The sequence below is a fragment of the Ambystoma mexicanum genome, chromosome 11 (genome assembly GCF_040938575.1).
Source record: "Ambystoma mexicanum isolate Mex_15411 chromosome 11, UKY_AmexF1_1, whole genome shotgun sequence".
Taxonomy (NCBI): domain Eukaryota; kingdom Metazoa; phylum Chordata; class Amphibia; order Caudata; family Ambystomatidae; genus Ambystoma; species Ambystoma mexicanum.
Window position 1 is genome coordinate 1,402,139,508 of NC_090934.1, and position 24,661 is coordinate 1,402,164,168.

General features: G+C 46.5%; 1 protein-coding gene across 2 annotated transcripts in view; it reads right to left on the minus strand.

The window, feature by feature from the left end:
- ALDH1A3 (aldehyde dehydrogenase 1 family member A3) overlaps nt 1-24,661 on the minus strand; it is a 205,120-nt gene that overhangs the window by 94,902 nt on the left and 85,557 nt on the right. For both annotated transcript variants that reach the window (XM_069625028.1, XM_069625027.1), the window contains one exon: nt 7,690-7,818. In XM_069625028.1, the coding sequence (XP_069481129.1) occupies nt 7,690-7,818 (129 nt within the window). The remainder of the gene's footprint in view (nt 1-7,689; nt 7,819-24,661) is intronic.

Genomic DNA, 24,661 nt, shown 5'->3' on the forward strand with positions numbered 1-24,661 from the left:
TGCCATTTTGCCTGCTAGTATTACATGCACTTGCTCTTGTTCATAGCTCGCGCTAAGAGAATACGCCGCTTCAGCACCCTTACTGGGGTACATTGTACCATTTACTCGTATGACTCAGTTACTGCGTCGCCTCTGATTGACTTCTTACTTGTGCATTTGTCCCAAGCAAGTCAACTGTAGTGCCCAGTGCACCACTCTCACTAAAATGCTCCACATCTTGGGCACACACCTCTACTACTTTGCATCTTTTGAGAGTATCCAAAAGCTTACACAATTGCCCTTCCTACACCTCGCCACTTACGTACTACTCACAGGTCACATACTGGCCATATTCAGGTCACCGCTCAGCCCCATTACCGCCCAGCACCACGCGCCGTCCGCTATTACAACCTGCATAACCGCACCCCACGAGCCACCCCTGCCACGCAACATGTCAGATCCCAATCCCTATATAAACTCACTGGCTCTCTGGCTACAACACTTCACCACCAAACCCACCCCCAACCAACCTTGTCCCACTTCAGTTAGGAATTCCATGCTCTGTTTGCACCTGTACCATTTACCAGGCAGCCTAGCCATTTTCAATAACTTAATCTCACCTGTCAGTCACATCACTGTACCTGACACAGCCCCTTTTTACCCCCCTGTGGGTTCTCACTCCCTCTCTTTGCAGGCTTACACGATCGCCTCTAAACCCCTTCCATCTCGACCTCCCAACCTGACCCTTCCAAACCCTCTTAGTCATCCATGTACTACCTCAGTCAGAAACCTTAGATTAGCATCCAGATGTCACCATTGGTCCTATCACCTGAATAACACCTCTACTGAGAAAATTACTAACCCCAGCTTGTCTCTCACCGCTGCACCACTAGCTGACACGGCTCAGCCCGCTCAGAAGCCCAACGCGGCTACCAAACTTAAAGGTGCACTCATTAATGCTCGCTCTGTCCCAGCTCATGCGTTAGATATCGCGGATCTCATCTCCCGTGAAAATCTTGACTTCCTTGCTATCACTGAAACATGGTTGCACGCGGCCAAAGGCCCTGCCCTGACCCTGGCTATCCCTAACAATTATTCCATCATCAGGTGAGACAGGGATACTAATCAAACTAAGGGGGGGGGCTAGCAGTTATATTTAAGAGCTCGCTCAATCTCAGAGTTGCCAACAGCCTGCAGCTGCCATCAGCAGAACTCCTCTCTGTTAAAATGCCAATCTCACCCAATCACACTGATACAATGCATCTCATATATAGGCCACCAGGACCTACTTCTTCCTTCGTAGAGGACATCTCCTCTATACTAGCCTCCAGCACCAAGCCTAACTCTCAAATCATATTACTGGGAGACTTCAACTTAGGTTACCTTGACACTAAGGATGCCAAAGCCATTGATCTTGCTAGCGCCCTGACCGACTTCGCCCTTACCCAACATATCAGAGAACGCACCCATATCAAGGGGCGCACCCTTGACTGGGTCTCTGACATGAACTGTGCGCTCAACATTACCTGTATTTCCCCTTGTGCCTGGTCTGACCACCACACAATGCTTTTCTCCATCAGCTCCTGCCCACCCATTTACCAACCGAACCTTGCACCACCCACCTCTACACGCAATAAGAAGGATATTTCGGCTGAGAAACTATTCCCACTCATCCTCCCCCTACTGAACTCGGCTATATCCACCTGCTCAGACCCTGCTGCACTTGTAGACACACACAACCGTGTCATGTTAAAAGCTCTCAATACCATTGCCCCGCTCAAATTGCGCAAACATAAACCTCAGAACCACCTTAACTCCTGGTACACACCTCATTTACGTGAACTGCGCAAAGAAAAAAGAAAAGCTGAGGCCCACTGGAAAAGCTCACCCTCGCTAGTCAATAAAATCAACCTCACCTCAGCTTCCCATACTTATAAAGAATCTATCCTATCAGCTAAAAAGAAGTGTATAACAATAGGATTATACAAGCCAATCAAACACTAAGGAACTCTTTAACTCTTTAAGATCCTCAAGGAACTTGAGTCTCCAGTTGCCCCACTTGATACATGTACCCCTGACAACGAGTGGTGCTCCAACATTCAAAAGGCACTATTAGATAAAATTGCCTTGCTTCAAGATAAAAATTAATACCAAAAAAAGCCACCTTTCAGACTCAACGGGTTACCCCTCCTCCTACAAAACCCCTCACTTAAGCACTCCTTCGAACCTTTCAGCTTCACCCAACTGTCCATTAAGGAAGTGGAAAAATATCATATTAAAGCTCAAGCCTTCCAATTGCCAAGGTGATGCTTGCCCCGCTCTGGTCATAAAGGAAGCTGCACATGATCTCGCCCCATTCATTACCTCCTTTATTAATGCCTCTTTCAAATCCGGCACCGTACCTGACAACCTGAAGGATGCTTGGGTCATCCCGCTCATCAAAATACCTAATCTAGATCCTAGCAACCCGGCCAACTACAGGCCCATCACCACGGTACCTTACCTTCTTAAAATTCGGGATCGAGCAGTTTATCTCCAAATCCAGGACTATCTTGATTCCAACTTTTTAGGGCTCAGACAATCCAGTTTTTGCCCCAGACACGGCACAGAGACGGCCTTGATTGATCTGAAAACCCAAATCGAGGACCTGAAAGACAAAGGCAAACAAGCACTTTTGCTCCTTCTAGATCTCTCAGCTGCCTTTGATTTGGTCGATCATCAAATTCTATGTCACCACCTCAAGATCGCTGCTCACTTTTATGATGCAGCGATATCCTGGATAAGCTCTTTCCTGGCTAACGGGTCCATGAGGGTCTTCTCCCCCCCTTGCGGCAGCTGACCCGGCACATGTACCTTGTGGCGTCCCCCAAGGCTCCTGTGTATCTCCTACGCTTTATAATGTATTTACTAAACCACTCTTTGATATATTGGACTATCTGGGTGTCTCCTACACTAACTATGCGGATGACACGCAGATACTCATCCCTATCACAGGCGACTATGTAACTGATGCTAAAGCACTAAATGCAATCTACACTGTCATCCAGGCTTGGATGGCTCATCATGGGCTCTGCCTTAATGATGAAAAAACTGAGTTACTCATCCTAGGCTCTCAGTCCAAACTTGCTAAACTTGACCCCAATACAAATCTTTCATTATCGATGGCAACATTATCAAAGTTACTAATGTCACCAAAACACTTGGTATTTACCTAGACTCCACTCTCTCTCTCAACAGACAAACCAATTCAGATACTTCAGCGTCGGCCTATACCTGTAAGCTGATCACAGCGTGCCGTCCTTTCCTGACAACGGGCAACTGCCTAATCCTTGCCAGAACCCTCATTATGTCAAAAATCGATTATTGCAATGCCCTATATCTAGGGACGGGTCAAAGAAATCGAGATAAACTGCAGGTCACCCAGAACCATGCCATTAGGTCAGCTCTCAATGTCCCGAGGCGCTACCACACCTCAGACACCAGACGCAACCTGCACTGGCTACCCATTAATCATCGCATATCCCTTAAAGCACTCACCCTAACTCACAAAGCCCAGAATACCCAGCACCTGCCTACTTGTCCACACGCTTCACACAACACACCGCTACCAGACCGCTGTGCGCGGCTCAGGCGCACACTCTTGCTATTCCCAGTTTCAAGCTGATGACCGCCAAAGGCTCGAGCTTCCCAGTCCTTGCGGCCAAGCTGTGGATCTCTCTACCTAATGCTCTCAGAAATGTTTCTGCCTTCCAATCATTCAAAAATAAAACCAAATTGTGGCTCTATGAACAGGATGCTTTGGCCACCTCTCTGTAATCTAGGCAACTGGTAGCATGTTCTTGGCTGCTCACAGCATACACTGTATACTGTGGTCTGTTCTGCTTTCTGCTGCAAATGTTTTATCTTCGATGTAAATATGTATATAATGTTTATAATGTGTGTTACCTAACACTGTAACTTGTAACTGCCTTCTAAACATGCGCCCAGATGCCCCGGGGCAGGGTGCGCACTATAAATAAATAAACTAAACTAAACCAGTGCCTACAAAACAGTTAAGTCAGATGCTAGAATTGCATTTTCTATATGTCTTGCTTGCAATCTACAGTGAACATTTTACCCCTCTCATTACATTTTGACATTTAGGATATGGGTGGTAGTTAATTTCAAGCAAGAGAAAAGAAACCCTAAATTGTGAGGTGTGCAGGGGGTGAGGATCCAAGTAGAAATTCCATGAATGGTGGGTTTATCTGGAATTGCTATATGGAGAATGTTATTGACCTCTCAGCCAATCAGAAGGTTCAGAGCACAGTCAATAACTACAGGTATTGACTACATTCTGAAGAGTCGGACTTCAAAAGAAGGCAGGGAAACCACAATACAATTTCCAAGCAGGGTTTGTTTCAACAAGACACTTCCTTTCTTGGATGACCTACTTTTTCACTGCAACATCCCTTTGTAACACACCAGAGCTAAAACATTGGAATATGCTTTCACTTTCTTATAGATACACGGTTTACTTTTATATGACACCTAATGCGTGCTCATGTCAAACCCATCACAGTTTAACTAAGTTTACAATTAAAACACTTAATTTATGAGGACAACCTTTTTAGTTAAATACTACAAAATGAAACCACATTTGATTAGTCTATTTAATTTGATCACTATTAAAGTAACATTTTTTCTTCACCACCAAAACTCCAAAACATGTATTATACTTTTACTACTACACCATGTGCTAATAGCCTTATAAACCTCTGAAGAGGTTATCTTCGCTTGGGATAATGGACCTTCCCCAACATATAGTTCGAGGTGATTTGATGGTTGGTCATTATCCCAAAATAATGACCCCTCCCTCGGTCTATAAGGCTATAGTGAAATTGAGCATCCAAATCTGTATTATTTTAACAGATTCGTAAGGAATGGGGCCAAATCAGGAGTTCCGTGGTAGCCCTTAAATGTGGCTGTAACGCGATTACCACTGCATTCAAGGGTTGCCCCAATCATGTGTCAGGCGGAAAGTTGGAGCTCTATCTCCAGCTTTTTGCAGGAGGTAAAATCTCAACTTCCAGCCCGTGTTCAGCGCTGTTAGCGTGGCACTATTGGGTCCATTTGGGGAATGGGGATTTACAGCCATACTGCTACTCGTGAACTGGCGCTAACAGCGCCAGATCGAGTTGCTGTAATGCTATTTGTGTTGGCGGTATCCCAGTGGTATTATCGCCAGAACGCCGCCAAGGCCGTGATGAGGCCCTCTCTGCTTTGGATGACATCTTGCACAGTTATAGCTGATCATTCTTACATGTGTGAACCTGTAGCTTTCTGACCACTCCTTCTCCATCTCCTGGAACTCCACCACTTCCTCCCTCACTCCTCTTCCGCTGAGGGTCCCCGAGACTCAGACCTGAGCCCACCTGTGTTCACTCTATTCATCTCCATTGTGTGTCAAGTCATCTTATTCATTAGGTTCTATCAGACAACCTTCTACTTTACTGCTGCTCTGCCACTCTGCCACTCTGCCAGCTTCTTAATATCAGAAAGGTCCACCCGCACCTCACCCAAACAGCGCCAAGACTCTAATATTCCCTCCGGTCCTCAGCACATTTGACTATTGGTCCAGCCTACTCATGTGCTTTCCTCTGTACTGTTTAACTCCCCACAATAAGCTACTCAACTATGCAGCAAGCACCCAACACACACTAAGTAGGTCCTGTAGCAACTCTGTGCACCGTTACTGAATTAGTTGTATTCCTAGCATAACATACTTCATTTACAGATATATTGGACCCACAAAGCCAACTGTGAGTTGGACTGGTCCTAGCTAGAAGAAAGATCAAATAGAGAGTAAACGTTACTGAGATCTTAATAGTTCAGTATAACTAAACGCCAACAAGCTAAATAACATTCAGATAGACCGACAACCAGTACCAACATTATGATAATGCACACATACACTATACAATAAAGTGCACCACAAGCACCATCACAAATGTCTGAACTAGGGATTGTTTGCTTTCCTGTCTCACTGAATCTCCCTATCGCAAAGTCTAACTGCCCCTGAATGGTTATTTCTTCCCCTAGTTCTCTAGAAAGGCGGCAGCCCTGCGCCAACTAGGGAAAGAAATGACCATTCAGGGGCAGTTAGACTTTTCGACAGAGGTGTTGCTAGGGGGGGCTGAGGGGGCTATAGCCCCGGGTCTTTTCATTGTAGTCCTGGATAGAAGCTCAGTGGCTACAACCAAAAGGCTGTAGCTAGCCCCAAGACCCACCAATCCAGACATTAGCTTAGCCCCTGATCTTTTCCAGACCTAGCAACACCCCTGCTTTCCGATAGGGAGATTTTGTGAGCTGTAGGCCGCTATAGATGTAGAAGAGCCGAATAGAATCTCTAACAACGTCTTCTTGTATTGTGTTGAAAAACTGTGGGCATCAGGTAGAGGTTGCTGCTCTGTGACTCTTGTCTATGAGGACAGTGTGCTTTCCTCTCTGCCATTTGTTTCACAAACACAGTCAAACCGCCTTTTCCGATTATACTAAATAGAGCCATAGCACACACTTGACCCTAAAAATAAAATCAAGAGAACTATAATAATCATTTTATTAACGTCCATTAAAAATAATCACAGACTAAAAATAGAATTACTGTACAGTTTACCATGCCCATGCTTCAACACATTTCATTACAAAATGGCTGCCATAGTGCGGTAGCTACACAAGGAAAACTAGGTTGTTTAAAGTTGCAAGCACAAATAGCCGCTAGACCATCAGGATAAAAGTTAAAGGCTGGGAAAAAGGAGCAAGTAAGGTTCTAAAACACTACGGGCCTCATTAGGACCCTGGTGGTCTCATAATGAACGGTGCCGGTATGGGACCGGCACTGTTCATTACAGGCTGCCCTATTACGAGGACTGCTGCGGGACCCGCTAAGGAACGCCTGGTCAGACCAGGCGTCCTTAGCGGGTCTCGCTAGCAGTCCAGGATGCTAACAACGGGCCCGTCATTAATGGGCCCGTTGTTAGCATCCTCCCCATTCCCATTGAACCCTATGGGGCTCAAATGGGAATGGGGATTAATTTGTACCAGGTACCAGAAAAGGGCAATTACCGGGTCCGACAAGGTCGGCATGACCCGGTTATTGCCCTTTTCTGGGACCCGGTAAAAAATCATTACTGGTGGCAGCCGTGCCCTTAATAAGGGCACGGCTAACCCCCAGGGTTGTAGTGAGGCCCTAAGAGTATCCAAATAAGTCAACTAAGTACTATGCAGGATACTGTTAACTAATGAAACAAAACCTCTCTTACAAGATGGCCACCCAGAGCGACAGCTATTACCACTTATTCACAGGTTCATTTACAGTGTCCCATTACAAGGTCACCACGTCAGATATAACGACTGCGGCTCACTTAATGGCGGACAAATGCGGGCCACCTCAAATGCCACAAAACACAGAAGACCTCAAGTCCAATATGTAAACATGCAATAAAAGACCCTTTACTTTTCCTCTTTGTTTTTTTCCTCCAAATTACGTAAAACTAAGCCTTATAGCTATAGTTTTGACATAAATTCAGTCTTTCCTTTTTAGAATAAATACGCAGTTTCCCTACAAAAAAAAGAAAGGCTTCAGGAGCGCATGATAATGGCATGAAATGCGATATTAACTTATTTTATACAAGTTAAATAAAATGATATTTGTCCTCTTTGCAGCCTTACCTCCTTGATTAATGAGCCAATGTAGAGTGACGTCAGTGGTGTCTGCTCTGCGGGTTTGATAACCAGCGTGTTGCCACAGCACAGCGCGGGCGCCATTTTCCAGACGAGCATCAGTAACGGGAAGTTCCACTGAAACGAAACAGGCATTCAGTCACCTGGGTCCGGACATGTTTACCTGTTCACTTCTGCCCCCCACCCCCGCACATTTTCAGCACATTATCTATTTATTTATTTCATTTACATGGCGCCCAGCAACACGTAGGCGTCGAGGCGCTGTTACAGAGAAAAACAGTTACTTGCAGGTATTACAAAAAAAAGGCCGTAGGTAGTGAGCAGGTGGTAAGAGAGGCCATGCTACGCAGCGTAATTGTGTGAGGGTGGTTTAGGCAAACAACGAGGTTTTCAGGGATTTTCCAGAAAGCCCAGTAGGAGGGCTCCACTCTCAGGGCAGGAGGGAGAGTTGATGTGGTCTTATATTATCCTCTGCCAATAATACATTCCTTCCCCACCAACTTATAAGATATGATATGAATTGTTATTTATAAGGCGCTTAATACACAGAGGTTTCTAAGTGCCCAGGGATCGAACCTGTGTTGCTCGTTTCTATCTTGTTTACAAGGCGAGCACTTTGCCCCTGCGCTATCCTCCCGGGCCAAGATGTTTTCACGTACATGGAAAACATAGAGACCTGACTTGGGAGGCAAGAAAGATTTAATCCATGAGGCCAATAAACAAATGATCACTTTAACTAACAAAAATGCTGCCTGTCAATGAAGGGGACTTGCATATTCCCTGATGCTTGGATGTGCCAGCATAGCCACACCAGAGGAGGATGTGGCACGAGTCACTCTCCTGCAGTCTGGGCAGTTTTGCCTCTTTGATTGGGGCAGTACCTCTAGTAATGAATACCAGGGCTGCATATCCCTACCACACTGTATGTTCTCCACTACTCAACACCCCTACAGTTTCGTGGAGGTGGAGCTGGGATTTGATAGAACCCAATCTGCACCCGAGCCTGTTTCTTGCCTGTGAGAAGCTCACTGCATTAGGCTGAAAGTCCTGATAGTACTTCAACATCATCATGGCAGGAAACATTAAATGCACTGAAGGGAGTGCCTCAGATTTGCGCCTGCACCCTTATACCACACTCAAAGCCTTAAACAGGGGCAAAGGTGGAGTTGCATCGAACATCTCAGCATTGCTCTTGAGCAAATCTTTGTGAATCCTGTGAGCACCTCTGCGATGCTCCGGGCAGCTCCAGGCTTGGTGCAGTCCAATGGTCCCTGGTTTTGTGTTACGCTATTGCACACACTCACATTAAATGTATTCTCACCACCCTTTTTCTGTTTCCCCTTCACCCCATATATACATGTCCTATTGTGTCCCACAGATTTCTGGTGTTTCCTTGGTCCCTTGAACGGTGGATCACACCCATCTCACTGGGCAGAGTGTGCTCATCATAGAACTGTGTGTCCATGATCATCCACTGTGATGGTTCACAGAGTGGGGAGGTGTGAAGGCCAAATGTTAATGAGTGATGAGTTATGATTGGAACGGTCTTGTGAATATATCATTATCGAAATAGATAATTCATGTCTATTTCCAGATGTCAATCAACAATATGCGTAAATCACCAATCGGAGAGTATGTATCAGAAGCCACATTGAAATGTTATTAATTGCTACAACAGGAACCAATGAAATTCTATGCTGCGCATTAGCGACGATTTGCCAGAATTTGTATTCTCTCTCTGGTACATTCAATGGTTTTACTTGCAACTTTATATTTAAAGTAAAAATTCTGTTCAAAGCCTTTATACTGAATCCAAATCGAACAATCTGATATGACGTGGTTGTCCACGTGGTTTTTGAGGTGTCTCCAATACATTTGGCCTCATCACGAGTTTGGCGGTAACCCTTAAATCCGGCGGTCGCGCTATTACTGCCGGATTTAAGGGTCCGCCAAATCAGGGCTTCGGCGGATTTCTCCCCAGCTCTGAGCTGGGGGGAAATCCGCCGAAAATTCACGCTATTACCACCGGTGGGAAATCTGCCGGCGGTAAGAGCACGAAAATTCCCCATTGAGCCCAATGGGGATGGGGCATTCCCGAATGGGCTCAGTGGGGAATGGGGAATTCCATTACCGCCAAACCCGTGATCCATCGTTAATAGCGCCGGGGGTTTGGCGGTAGGGCTAATAACGCTGGCAGTAATATCACCGGCGTTACCGCCCAACTCATGATGAGGCCCACTGCCTTAACGTAATTTTTTATTTCCAGGAAAACGTGTCAAGAACGTGTTTTGTGTTTTGAGTCTGGACTATTAGACCAACTAATGTAGATTCCGACACATTTGACAACTAAGGCCCTGATTCGTGGAATTATTTGCATATAAAACAGGGATTTGCATGCCATCCTACCTGCATTTGACTAATGGGGATTTGCGGGCAGATTGGAACAGAGGATTTTACTGTACCCCTGTATGACCACTTTGATCCCCCTTTGCGCATTTCCCAAGGCCTTCTGGTAATGGTAGTTTCAACAATCGGATATTCGCCCAGAGTTTCCTGAGTGAGCACCCACGTGGTGCCTGACTCCTCTATTGCTGATTTTCCCCCTTTTAGTATCAATAGTTCTGTATACTTTCACAGTTCAATTAGCCATTTGCTACTTTTCATTCAACACAGTTTAGTTTCTTATCAGCTCCCTCCTCGACTCACTGCTGTGATGAACCGTTTGGCCTTTCTTCTCTCTGGAGTCAAGGTTGGTACCACAGAGACAAGCATCTCTCCCCGGCTTGGTTATCAATGGAGGAGGGTCCTGTGTACCGCTGAAATCTGCTGCAACACACGCTGGCTATTGTTCGTGGTTTTACGATTCCTTCCGCGGATGTTTCACAGGCCTTAGTTGGAAAGGGCAAGGTCGCTTCTCCCCGTGTCACCCTCTCAGTTCGCACCGTCGTCTCCTCCTCTTGAACAGCCGTGTTGAGTTAGCTCTCTTGACGTGCGTTCTGCCTTGCTCGTATTGCGCTCTTGTGCTCTACCTTTTGTCCCTGTGGGGAAGAGAAAGGGAGGCCAGGTGTGTGTGATTCTGGTTAATTGCCTGACTCTTGGGTTGGGAAATGTCAGCTTAACAGTTTTAGCATTTGTCCATTGTCTGTCACAATGTAAGAAAGTGTTCAGGTTGGAAAAAGAGGGCGGTAGAGATCCTGAGTATCCTACAGGGTAGGATGGAGAAAAGGTGTTATACAGGATTATAGCCCTCGTACTAGGGACTTGGGTAAATTTGGAAGAGTGAGATTGGTAGGGGTTGTCGATTGAATGAAAATGACCAGAGTTCTTATTGTGACCTGAACAGAGGGGGTTGTGGGAATGGTAGTGTGTTGTCAATGCAGTATACTGGGTTTTCAGGAAAGAATAATTAAAGGGACATAAAGAAGAATGACTGGGAGTATTCAGGTAGGAAACAGGGAAGCAGGTATTCTGGGGAATGTGGTTTCTAAGTGCAACAGGGTGTCTAATGGATTCACCAGATGCGGAGGGGATGGTGGATTCTCGAAAATGAGGTTCTTTGGGTGGAAGGGAGTTCGAGTTGATACAGTCCATTAAAGCCTCAAGGACCTCATCTTCCTTGCCCCTTTCTCTGATATAGTGCTGCATCTCACCTGGGGCATTCCCCTGAACATAACCCCGGGCTCCCCTACCCAGGTGATCCTCCCTCGCTCTTCCACCCCCAAGGTTGGGATCTGAGAGTGCCAGCCCTTCCCTGGACACATGAATAAGGGATTCTCGAGGTCTGCTGGGGAGAATACCCTCACTTTTCTCACATAGTGTTTTATGTTGGTGTTAGTGTTTTCTGTGGGTTATGGTGGGTTAGGTTGTTTGTGCTGGTTAGATAGTGTCCATAAGGGATCCAGTGTCACGGGTGGCAATGGCAGTAAGTTAATCTGGTGTCCAGTTGCGTTGTTGATGCTTTTGTGGACTATGTGGGTGGTTCACCATATGTGCGCATCAGCATATAGAAATGCTGGGTGTGAACATAGCATTGATTCTTTTTGTTTATAAGTAGTGTGGCTACTCCAAGGTCTGGTTTAGTGGCGTCAGTTATGTTGGAGGAGCAGGAAGGGGAAAATGGTTTAGTAAGTCGGTCAGTTTGTTGGAGCCATCGGCGTAGCTCTTTAGTTGCCACTTGACAGTATCTAGCCAGGTTCCTGTTTGTGTTATTTGGCCCATCTAGTCTCCTCTCAGGTTGTTTGTCTGTGGTGTTGTTGTTGTTGGTGTCCCTTCGAGGTTGTCATTGTCTGCTGAATAGCAGGTTTTTAGCGTTTTCCTAAAGGTGATGTAGTCTTCTGTGATTTTAATTTCTTTGGGCATGTTGTTCCAGATGTTGGCAATTAGACGTGAAAACGCTGTTCTGCAGAATTCCCTTTTTTTGCAATGTTTTGCCGCTATTTGTAGGTCGTAGCTGGATCTTAGTTGCCTTCTTGGACGGTACCGTCTAATCTTGTCTTGGAAGAATTCTGCTCCTTGACTGTGCAAGGCCTTGTGGGCAATGCAGAGTTCTTCGAATTTGATGAGTTTTTGTACTGGTAAACAGTTTAGGTTTTTCAGTGCTGGAGTGATGTGGTCTCTTCTCTTTAGTCTTAAGAGGACTAAATAGGACATAATAGGATCCTGGCTGCTGTATTTTGCACCCTTTGGAGTTTCTTGGTAAGTCTTTCCGGCATTCCTATGTAGAGGCTGTTTGCAAAGTCAATTCTTGTGAGTATCAAGGATGTGATGGTTCTGTGGGGGAAGGTAGGGAGTAAATTATAATCTGAAATAAAAGGGGTGTGTTGCTGTTCTTTGACTGTGTAGTTCAGGCAAGAGCCAGCATTACCTGAAACCAGAGAGATTGAAGGAATGTCACTATTTGGTTTAATCAAAATAGAAGTATTCCAAACAGAAGTAACAAAAGTCTTTCCACTTCCCATGTAAGCAGAAAGTGTGTTCCAGGAAGGGAGTTCCTTATTGGAATGAGAGTCCTTGTCTCTGAGAGTGAAGTCACTCCCAGTGAGTTCCCACTTACCCAAACCTCCAGGGAGGGTTTGGCTGAGTGGGCTCCCCTCCCTAGTTTCCAAAAAGGGGGGCTACCCCCTAGGGGAGAAGGGACAAATGCCCCAGATTCGTCACATACCCCTTTCCCGTAAGTCCTGGCTCTCCCATCCTGGGGTGGCTATCACTCGAGTTATGATACTTCTCCGCCAGTCATAAGGGCTACTTAAGAGTTCCTCTGGGAATTACTCCCATGATGACAACAGGGAGTAGGTTTCCCCCGATTTCTTCTATTGGTGAAATTGAACCATGGTCTCGGTTTTTCTGAGAAATCCCCTGAGTAATCTGAACCATCCACTGATGGAATTATGGTATTTTACTAATTAGGATCAAATCTTCGGGTAGGTTAGGGATGGCTGCCACCTCTACATGCAAATTTTACCCTAAATTGGTCACACATACTTGAGTTAAGGGTTTAATTTCTTGTATGTCCATTAATACATTGTACTGCCCTCTTCGGTGAGTCTTCCCCTCCTGAGGGTATTAGTCGCAGGTCTATGGAACAGCCCTTACTCACATTGTCAAGATAAGCCCAAACTTTCTGATGTTGTATGGTAGCGGTGATGCTCTAGGTGGTTTGTTTCCCACATATGGGTATTTATTTTAGGTTTTTTTAGGGCTTCCTACTTTTAGGCAGAGACTTAGAGGTACCTTTCTTTTTCAAAGGTGTAGGTTTTATCACATGTGTATAATACAGTGGCAAAAGATATCTCAGGATTTCCTGTTCTGCTATACTGAGTCATCTCTGAGCCTTTTTGTTGGTGCCGATGTGAGAGGAGACCTCAAATTTAGGTGACAGCATCTTTTGAGATGTCTGAATTTCCCGCAGATAACATGGGTGTCCCTTGGAGGGAGGTAGGGACAGATGTGGCATTTCATAATCTCCCATAATTTCTCCATCTGGAGTACCACTAGAGGGTTCAGTGTCTCTGGGAATCTCTTCCTGAATTATCTCCCCAATGTATGTATCAGGACCCTCTGTTTAGTATGTTACATCCTCAGGGTTAAGTCGTTCTTCATCTCCTTGACTTTCAGCAGAAAAATTATTTTGGTGGGAAGAGAGAGAGGACATGGATGCAGGACTCTCAGGGTTTTTTCTCTCTAAAGTGGAGGAGGGTTCGCAGGGCCTTTGATGATCAGAGGCCTCCATGTTCTCTAGAGAGGTGGTAAGTTCTATCTGGATTCCGTTAGGCTATAAGTCACTCTCCAACTCAGTGGGAGTAAAAAGAATGTGGGGGATTTTGCCCTAAGGTCCTGTCTCACAGGACTACCTACACTACTTTCCCCGGTCTCCTGATTTGATGGATCTTGCATCAGGGCCTCATACTGAAAATACACCACCAACTCCTCTCTCTGAATTTCGATGGGTTTGGGAGAGTAGTTTAGGAGGATGAGTTGGAAATCACCTTCAAAGGGGAAAGGGGCAAAAACTACTAACAAGGCTTTCTGCCAAAGTTTTGCAAGCATGGTTACATAGACCCAAAATCCTGGAGGAATGTCTATGTGAAGCCCTAGACTAAGAATAATTTTGTCTGTCCCAGGTATCCACTGGTCACATGGATGAAAGACCTGATCATTATTCCCCTCTATGTTCTTCTTAACATATAGGATGGCTTTGGAAGTTAAGTGTTGGAAGGTGAGGCCCAACCTACTTCCGTAGTTATTTGGGTGACTACAGGAGTCTGGCTACGCGGGTTTTTGGGGTTCTAACTCTACGGGGAAGTGGGCTGACTCCCTCTCAGATATTAACTTACATATCAGGTTAATGGACTCTATCTTGTGGACCAACTCTGTGTCAGGTTGTCCATATCCCACCGCTGACACCAAATGTGGGGAACCAGAAGGACTCAGACTAAGGTGTGCCATTTTTGAAGAGGGTTTATTTAAATGAAAAAAAAAGAAAACGCCTATCTAATCCTACTGCTATGAGGGAAGTTACCTACCTAAGAAAAGAAAAACTAAGGGTGCCCAAAAGAAATAGTCCTTTGTCTATAGCATTATAGCTAACTAGTCCCTGCCACTTTAGAAACAATATAATAAAAGGAAGAAGGCCAGAGCGATAGCCGCTGTCTTCGGCTTCTACCTGACCCAATCAAGTGGTTCTCTTTCCAGCAGGTTCCTAAAGTTCATCAATATCTCAAAACACGGTTTACAAGGATCTCCTTCCCATAGATTTACTTAGTTTATCACTGTCTCAAAACACAATTCACAACCCCTCTACAGGTGCTGTTTGCTAAATATTAATATTTTCCATATGGTTTTCTCTTCTTGAGAAAAAATGTTTTTTTCATGCAATTTCTCCTAATTTGACTAGATACCTGAAACCCTCCAGTTTCTCTTTCTCTACAGTTCTCTTTATTAAAATGCATGATTCTCGAGCTCCCCAAAGTCCTCTGGCCCTCTGACAGGCTTACTTCCTCTTGGTCTCGATGGGGCCTTAGCTCATTCAGGTTTTCTCAGTTCCTGAAACCCTCATGGCTCCCCAGACCCGAATGTTAGAGTCTATTTGTTTTTCAGGACTCCCCAAAGTCCTTCTGTTTTCTTTTCACTTTGTTGCAACTTGCTTTAAATAGGGGGGTCAGCCCATTCTGGTTGTTCAGGCTACCAACACCTTGCCAGCTTTGCCCACCCTGATAGTCTCTTTGTTTATCTGGGCTCTCTGCAGCCTATGGCCCTCTGATAGGCTAGCTTCTGGGGTGGACTGGCCTATAGGGAACTCTGGAGATTTCCCGGTGGGCCTTTGCACCCTGGGCCTCTTTTATGTGGTATTTCTAAATGTTCTCATAGGAAAAGCATTGGGCTTGCTGAAAATGTGTCATATGGGGCCACTTTGAACTTTATTTCCAGGACCTCTTTTGGTTCCCAGTCCATCCCTGGCTAGCTTTCTCTCTCCTCAGGTTTATCGGGCTCCCGTAATCTTGCCGACTTCCCCAGCTTTGACAGTCTCTTAATTACGCAGGCCCTCTGAGAGGCATGCCTTCTCTCTGCTTGGGTTTCTCAGGCTCCCGTAACCTTGTCAGCTTCCCCAGCGTAGATTATCAATGTTTGTACAGCTCATTTGCATTCTCTCATCTGGAGCGTTCGTTCCTGTTCGGTCTCTCGCCTCAGATGCAAATGTACTTCCTGTGCAGAGCATAGGGATACAGGCTCTCTTTGGCAGTCTGGTCTCAGCGTCAGTAACCAGGCCACAGGCCCACCTCAACTTCCTTGTAGTTGCGCCACCAGATGAGACAATTGCTTCTCCGTCCCCTTCTCTTTCCCGACCATGGCTTTTCAGTCAGTTATGATGCCAGCCTTCCGGTGTCTTCGGAGCGACTCGGTCACTCTGCATGCTAACGCTGGCTCTGTGGTCTAGCGTGGCTCCATCCTCCAAGACGTCTATTCTTCAGAGCCTCTGCATAGGATTCATCCTCCTCTCTGATTCAAAGTTCCTCTTGGTTTTATGTACATCATCTGAAATAAAAGGAGTGTGTTGCTGTTCTTTAACTGTGGAGTTGAGGCGAGATCTAGCGTTACATGAAGCCAAAGAGTGGGAAGAAATGTCACTATTCGCTGAATCAAAAATAGTATCACAAATAAAATGGGTGTGCTGCTGTTCTTAACTATGGAGTTCAGGCGAGATCCAGCATTACCTGAAACCAAAGAATTGAAGGAATGTCACTATTCGCTGAATCAAAAATAGTATCACAAATAAAATGGGTGTGCTGCTGTTCTTAACTATGGAGCTCAGGCGAGATCCAGCATTACCTGAAACCAAAGAATTGAAGGAATGTCACTATTCGCTGAATCAAAAATAGTATCACAAATAAAATGGGTGTGCTGCTGTTCTTAACTATGGAGTTCAGGCGAGATCCAGCATTACCTGAAACCAAAGAATTGAAGGAATGTCACTATTCGCTGAATCAAAAATAGTATCACAAATAAAATGGGTGTGCTGCTGTTCTTAACTATGGAGTTCAGGCGAGATCCAGCATTACCTGAAACCAAAGAATTGAAGGAATGTCACTATTCTGTGAATTCCAAACAGAAGTATTCAAACCGGAATAAACAACAGTCTTTCCAATTCCTATGCAGACAGAAAGCGTGCTTCAGGCAGAGAGTTCCTTATTGGAATGGGAGTCCTTGTCTCCGAGAGGGGAGTCACTCCCAGTGAGGTCCCACTTACGCAAACCACTAGGGAAGTTTTGGCCAAGCGGGCTCCCCTCACTAGCCTGAAAATGGATGGCTCCCCCTAAGGGAGAAGGGGTTAATACCCTAGATTCGTCACAGTGGAATTTTGGATTTCCAAAAGGGCTCTACAGATGCGTGGGCAAGACGTGACCAATGCACATGTTGTCATCCCCTAGTAAGAGAGGCGACACGTTTTTAATGTCTTCCTGGAACCAAAATGGCACTCTGTATTTTTTCTGAGTGAAAGAAGGGCATTTTACAAAGTGGCCGTGTGGACAGAGAAGGCACTGAAGCCTCATTTTGGATGCAATACACAAAGGATGGTTAGGGGACTAAAGTTGACAAGACGGATTTAATTTTGGAAATGTGTTTCTGCTCAAGTAAGGTGTTCTTAAATGGTAAGCTTCAAATACAAAGCAGAGAGAGTTCATTTTCACATGCTTGCCTGTCAAAACCAATGTGGTTCTTTCCAAGCAGACGAGGCATGCAACCTTCTGGGTTGTTTGACAACAGTTTAGCTGCAGAATTGTGCACCCATTGCAGCTTAACTATGATATATTTCATGTGACAATATTAAAAGACTACAATAGTGCAAACAGGCTGCTATGGATGCATTGGCAATTGAAACCCTGCGAGCCAAAATAGGAAAAATGGAAGGCATCCCCTCAGGTTTTTAATCTGAGTAAAGCATCAATGTCTCACGTTATTTATTTATTTGTGTATCTAGTGAGGGATATATGTGTATGGACACTTTTAGGTTCTGCACTACCTTCCCTGGCATAGGCACCAGCCCAAGAGCTATTGGCAAGACCATAGCATTCCAAAGGTTGTTGCATGGACGGCAAATCATTACCTCTGCTTTGGAGCCATTACATGTTCACCTATTCACATTCATCCACATCCTTTCTACTTAGGCATGGCAGTAATACAGTCAGCAGAGGCATTTGGGAAAGTGCTAGAAATTGTACCCAGGTGATTTTCTTTTTGCACCTTTCACATAGAGTTCTATGGGACTGCATAATTTAGCTTGTTTTGAACCTGTCCTGACTTTTGGAGGTCAATAAAGCCTTTTTGCTTTACTTCCTTTGCCTGTTTTGCTCATTGGTGTGGGGAAACTGACTAGTCACTAATAGTGTCAGTACTGAGAGACTATGGGCATCAATCCGAGGTCTGCTGTAACCCGCCGGGGACACCGGCGGGTTGCCTCCGACCCGGAAACACTGAATCCGCAACCTGACTTCCCGGTGCCACCGGGACATTACAAGTCCCGGTGGCGCAGGAAGTCAGACAGCAGATCTGATAACTTCCCATTCCCGTGGAGTCCCATAAGACTCCATGGGAGTGGGGAGACGGAAGGTGCCAGTGCTTCCGTGAAAGGTCTGCCTGCAGGGGCCGTTGTGCCCGGCAGGTCTGACCCTGCCAGGCGCAGTGGCCCCTGCAGGTAGACTTGTAGTGTGGCGGTCTGGAAACAAGGGTGCCAGTAAGATTACCGGCACCCTTGTTTCCAGACCATCACACTCAGAATGAGGTCCTATGCCACCCTTTATGAATTCTTGTATTGCACACAATACCTTACAGTGACGTGCAGTTATCATACTCTGCATCCTTACAACGTTTGAAATATTATTGGTTTTTAGATACTTTTTATATGTGCCTAAGACGAGCTGGTGGCAGCTGTCATATTTGTACCTTTTTTGTGAGATTTTATTGGTGCAAATAATGCAAATGGCTACTATAAGATGGCTTGCACCCTAAAATGGATGTGCCTTGAGATTTTTCACTTGTTCTTCGGCCATATTGTTGTTTATCCTTCTTCCTGCCTTCTGAGGCCAGGGGATGCCATATATGGAAATCCCTTATACAGGGAAAGCTGCTGCTTTCGTGAGGAAAGGGGTTTTGTGTGTGTGTGAGCCAAAGGAAGTGGCTCAGACTCTCTAGTCCCAATCCACAAACTCTATTGACTGAAAGTATGTCGGCGGCCAGATGTGATAACCAAAAATGGACATGTGAGGACCATATTTATGTTTATTTGTACTTATAACACGCTACATTACCCGTAGGCCTCAGTGTGCACATACAAAAACAAACAGATTTGGACAACCTCAGGTTGTTTGTATGGTGTAAATCCTTAGCATTGGTGGGCTTGCTCCTAGCCTGACTCTTGAATAAAAGGAGAGCTCCTGCTACTGTTCATCAGATCACCCTTGGAGCCAAGACGTCTACGAAGAAGAGCTGCCCACTGATAACCCGAAGATGACCTCTGCAGCTGACGAACATCGGCTTCAGTGTTGTCCCAGTGAAGCCTTGCTTCTGTGTCCTGATCTCAAGAATGCCTTTGCTTATGATCGGCCCCTAGACCAGTGGAAATAACCAGTGTTGATGCCTGCTCGAGGATCCGTACCTGCTGAGCCTTCGGAAGAGTCCCTGGACCAACCGTTGGACTGACCCGCTCTATCCAAGAAAACCTCACTGCAGCAGTTATTATTCTGAGTAAAACCTTTGAACTTTGCAGATCTTCAGATTGTGCCACATGTCACCTGTCAACACATTTACAGCCTTCTCACTTCAAGGGAATCTGTGCTGGAGCTCTTCCTGCGTCCATCGCTGTACGATCAACTGTCAGCACCTGATCATGGAGACCTTCATTGGATCTTGTCTTCTTCATGTCCCAGAGGGGCCCGTTGGCCGTCTCTCCTCCAGAAGTCTTCCCTTATCTGCATGAGGTTCTTCAGCTAGAACCTGCATGGAATCGATTCCTGTGCAACGAAACTGACTGAAACAAAATCCAGAGAAACAAATCCTGAGAACGTCTACGTGACCCTCACAGTGGGAACAAGAACAGAACAAAGGGCCTGGAACAAAGTCTGTAAACCTTCAACAAGTGGAATCCGGAGCATTGTAGGGGAGCCATGGTATCAGAAGTATGACACTGACACAATAGGTACAATTTGTAAAAACTTTATTGAAGTTTCTGGGGTTGGAAAAACTCATACTTTGCCCAATAACTAAGATGGGAGTAGTCTCGACCATCAAGCGTTAAATAAAACAGTCAAAGTGGAGTCTGACAAATCAAAATGGCCTATGCTAACAAAAACCTAATGCCTGCCCTATCTCTTGTACAGAAAGTGTATAAAGGTGAAATGTATATAAAGAAAGAATCAGGGTTCAAAAGAATAAATGTGGATGAATCAGCTCTCTTCCTCACGTTAGACCACACAGAGTAAGGCGGTCTCTGAGGCAGGATGACACACTCTGGCTCGACTATTCAACACAAGAAACAGCTCCAAAACGTGGATCGTGGCCCGCCGGGCCTTTCACGTTCAAGTCTCTCTTTTCAGACTTCCAAATAATGGTTCAACAAAAAGTTAATGTAGGCCCCCCTATGTTGGGCTCAGACCTCTTCAAAACTCAGTTCACTTGGATCCCCTCTGTCGGGCTCAGATCTTTCTAGAACAAAGTTCAACAAGACTTACAAGGGGACTCCCTTGCCAAAGCCTATTACACTTCGGGTCTCCCTCAGTCGGGCTCAGACCACTTTCGGATGTAGAAGACTTTCCAATGGGCATGGCTTTCTTTACAGACCTGCGCAGGACCACTTCGACTAAAAGTTCAAGGTTTCAACTGTCGCTCTCCCCTCTGTCTGTATTAATTTTGCGTATTTCACTTTTGCAGTTCGTTCGCTTTATTATTACAAACAATGTACCTTTCACAGAGACTTTCGAGTGGGCAATTTCCTTTTGCCGGACCACTTCGTTACTCAGTATCGTTGATTTCACAGCTGTCCTCGCTTCAAAGTTCATTCACAGGTCTGCCTTTCTTCGCGTCTCATCCACACGCGTGCAGCCTTCACTTGCAATATAATATTGCCACTTCAAACTTCATTTAACACACACCGTTCTCCAGGTCGCTTGCCAACTAACCGGCTGTGTATGTTTCTTTGTTGTTTTTCCGATTTCCAATTCACAAGTCAATGTTAGTACCATAGGCTTGGCCTCGCCTCCCCAACTCTGCCGTTCACCCAGGAAGGTTGCAGGTGTGCTTGAAACACAATGCAGCCATCTGATTTGGGATCTGGCCTTCTCCATGTGTTTTTCACACCATGTCAGAGTCAACAACCTCCAGGAAGGAACTCATGGGGTTTTCGACCCGTTGCTCTTGTCCTTGGAACGTCGCTCTCCTCCAGTAACTTTGCCTTCACCCCAGAATTGCTGCTCGTACTCATGTTCCGCCTTGCTCCAAGTGCTTCTCTAGGTTCTGCCTTTTATGAGTGTGAGGAGAGCTAATTGGTATCAGCTGTATGCACTTAAAGTCAAGAGCCTGACTTTGCCTGACCCGATTAACGGGACATGTCCAGATCGATGTATGAGAGTTAGTCCTGTTACTCTCAGTCACCCTCTTCTCAGCCCAGTGTTTGTGTAAAAAGGGGGTGGGGGTTGAGACCTCAGTGAATCCTAAACAATAGGATGGGTTAGATGAACAAAAAGGGGGGGATGCTGCGTTTCACCATTGGCTGCCTCAACCCCACTCCCTGAAGACCCTTCACCCAGGTGATCCTCCAGCACTGGTCCACTCCCAGACTCTGCATCCAAAGGGGATGGCTGTGACCTGGCCACCTGAGAGGGAGATCCCTGGGGAGTAGCAGGTGAGACACCCTCTGGTTTCTCACAGTATCCAGATGATGGAAGGGGGTAAGTCTACATATCTGTTGCTTTTGCCCCCTGTCTCCCATAGGGATGCCCAGGCCTTAAAGTTGTGACTGTAAACTCACTCTGACTTGGCCTTTGATGATGGAACTTTGGTTAAGTATTCTTCCCTAGGCTTATTCTAGTTGGATTGAGTTGAGTACTTACCTGACGTTTACTGAACTTTCTATCTAACTTTGCTATAATCACCACCACAACACACTGCATTACTTTGAGATAAACTAACCTGAGGAAGTTATACTTTGGAACGCGTGGCTTTTGGGCACAAGGCCCCAAACCATCTTAGGGTTGGACTTCACCAAATGTAGGGAAACTGTTATTGTGTTGATTCTGACAGGTTCTTCCTATTTTCCTTGCATCTGACTACTCACATGCACTGGTTGGTCCAAATGCATTTCTGCTCGCCTAATGGTAAATATGTGTCTATGCTTTATAAGGATTTTTATAATGGTACTCACCTATGATTTCTATATGCTTTGTGTGTAACTAAAGGCCTAATAAATAATTCTATTTTGATATACTTACTGTCTAACTGGAAATTACCCTGTTGCTATGTGTGCACCCATGTAGCCCTAGACTACTCACACTTTACTGAGGCTAAGCCTTGAATGCTCAGCTACCTCACCTTGATTGGGTTTTGGCAAAACTCTCAGGGTCTTCCCGGTTCACCATAACAGGGAAGCCTCCCAAAACCCTCCCACCAGGCTGATTTTGGAAATCCATCTTAGCACCAGGCATAGTAGGATTTACCCACCGTTGACATAAGCGCAGAGGCCAGATCCATAGGAGTGAAGACATTTGGCGAGAGTATGCATAGACCAGGGGTGCACAACTGATTTTGACAGAGGGCCGAAAGTACCTTACATGAGGGCTATAGTGGGCCGAAAAGTAAAAGTGGGCGGGGCAGTAGGCGGGACATGTCAGGAGGCTTTTTCAACCCCCAATTTGTATTAAACACATGGAAAAAGAATATGTTTTTGAGGGGTAACGATTTTTATTGCATTTCAAACTTACATTTTGTACTACACATTTTCCATTGTTATCATTTATTTCGATTTAGTTATTGTAAATCGTCTGTTTAATTAAATTATATATATTATATTGACCCTTGATTGGACATTCCGTTATTTTGACAACTATAGTTTGCTGTTTGGGTTACCCAAGAGGAGTATGGCCTTCGTTGAGTCAGGTTTCCTCAAAAAAGCAAAGGATGTACATCTCCTAACTGTGCCTGTTTTAGCTTTATTATTGAGTTCACTCTTGGAGTGCAACTCTATGCCCTATGGCTCCCACCCCCAACCAAACACTATGCCCCATGGCCCCCTCACCCGCAACCAAACACTATGCCCCATGGCCCCCTCACCCCCAACCAAACACTATGCCCCATGGCCCCATCACCCCCAACCAAACACTATGCCCAATGGCTCCCACCCCCAACCAAACACTATGCCCCATGGCCCCATCACCCCCAACCAAACACTATGCCCCATGGCTGCCACCCCCAAGCAAACACTATGCCCCCTGTCCCTCACCCCCCAAGCAAACACTATGCCCCCTGTCCCTCACCCCCCACCAAACACTCTGCCCCATGGCCCCCTCACCCCCAACCAAACACTATGCCCCAAGGCCCCCACGCCTCAAGCAAACACTATGCCCCCTGTCCCTCACCCCCAACCAAACACTATGCCCCATGGCCCCCTCACCCCCAACCAAACACTATGCCCCATGGCCCCCTCACCCCCTACCAAACACTATGCCCCATGGCTCCCTCAATCCGCAACCAAACACTATGCCCCATGGCCCCATCACCCCCAACCAAACACTATGCCCAATGGCTCCCACCCCCAACCAAACACTATGCCCCATGGCCCCCTCACCCCCAACCAAACACTATGCCCCAAAACACTATGCCCCCTGTCCCTCACCCCCCCAAGCAAACACTATGCCCCCTGTCCCTCACCCCCAACCAAACACTATGCCCCATGGCCCCCTCACCCCCAACCAAACACTATGCCCCATGGCTCCCACCCCCAACCAAACACTATGCCCCATGGCTCCCACCCCCAACCAAACACTATGCCCCCTGTCCCTCACCCCCCAAGCAAACACTATGCCCCCTGTCCCTCACCCCCAACCAAACACTAGGCCCCATGGCCCCCTCACCCCCAACCAAACACTATGCCCCATGGCTCCCACCCCCAACCAAACACTATGCCCCCTGTCCCTCACCCCCAACCAAACACTATGCTCCATGGCTCCCACCCCCAACCAAACACTATGCCCCATGGCCCCCTCACCCCCAACCAAACACTATACCCCATGGCTCCCACCCCCAACCAAACACTATGCCCCCTGTCCCTCACCCCCCAAGCAAACACTATGCCCCATGGCCCCCTCACCCCCAACCAAACACTATGCCCCATGGCCCCCTCACCCCCAACCAAACACTATGCCCCATGGCTCCCACCCCCAACCAAACACTATGCCCCATGACCCCCTCACCACCCCCAACCAAACACTATGCCCCATGGCTCCCTCAACCCCCAACCAAACACTATGCCCCATGGCCCCATCACCCCCAACCAAACACTATGCCCAATGGCTCCCACCCCCAACCAAACACTATGCCTCATGGCCCCCTCACCCCCAACCAAACACTATGCCCCATGGCTGCCACCCCCAACCAAACACTATGCCCCCTGTCCCTCACCCCCCCCAAGCAAACAGTATGCCCCCTGTCCCCCACCCCCCCACCAAACACAATGCCCCATGGCCCCCTCACCCCCAACCAAACACTATGCCCCATGGCCCCCACGCCTCAAGCAAACACTATGCCCCCTGTCCCTCACCCCCAACCAAACACTATGCCCCATGGCTCCCACCCCCAACCAAACACTATGCCGCCTGTCCCTCACCCCCAACCAAACACTATGCCCCATGGCTCCCACCCCCAACCAAACATTATGCCCCCTGTCCCTCACCCCCCAAGCAAACACTAGGCCCCCTGT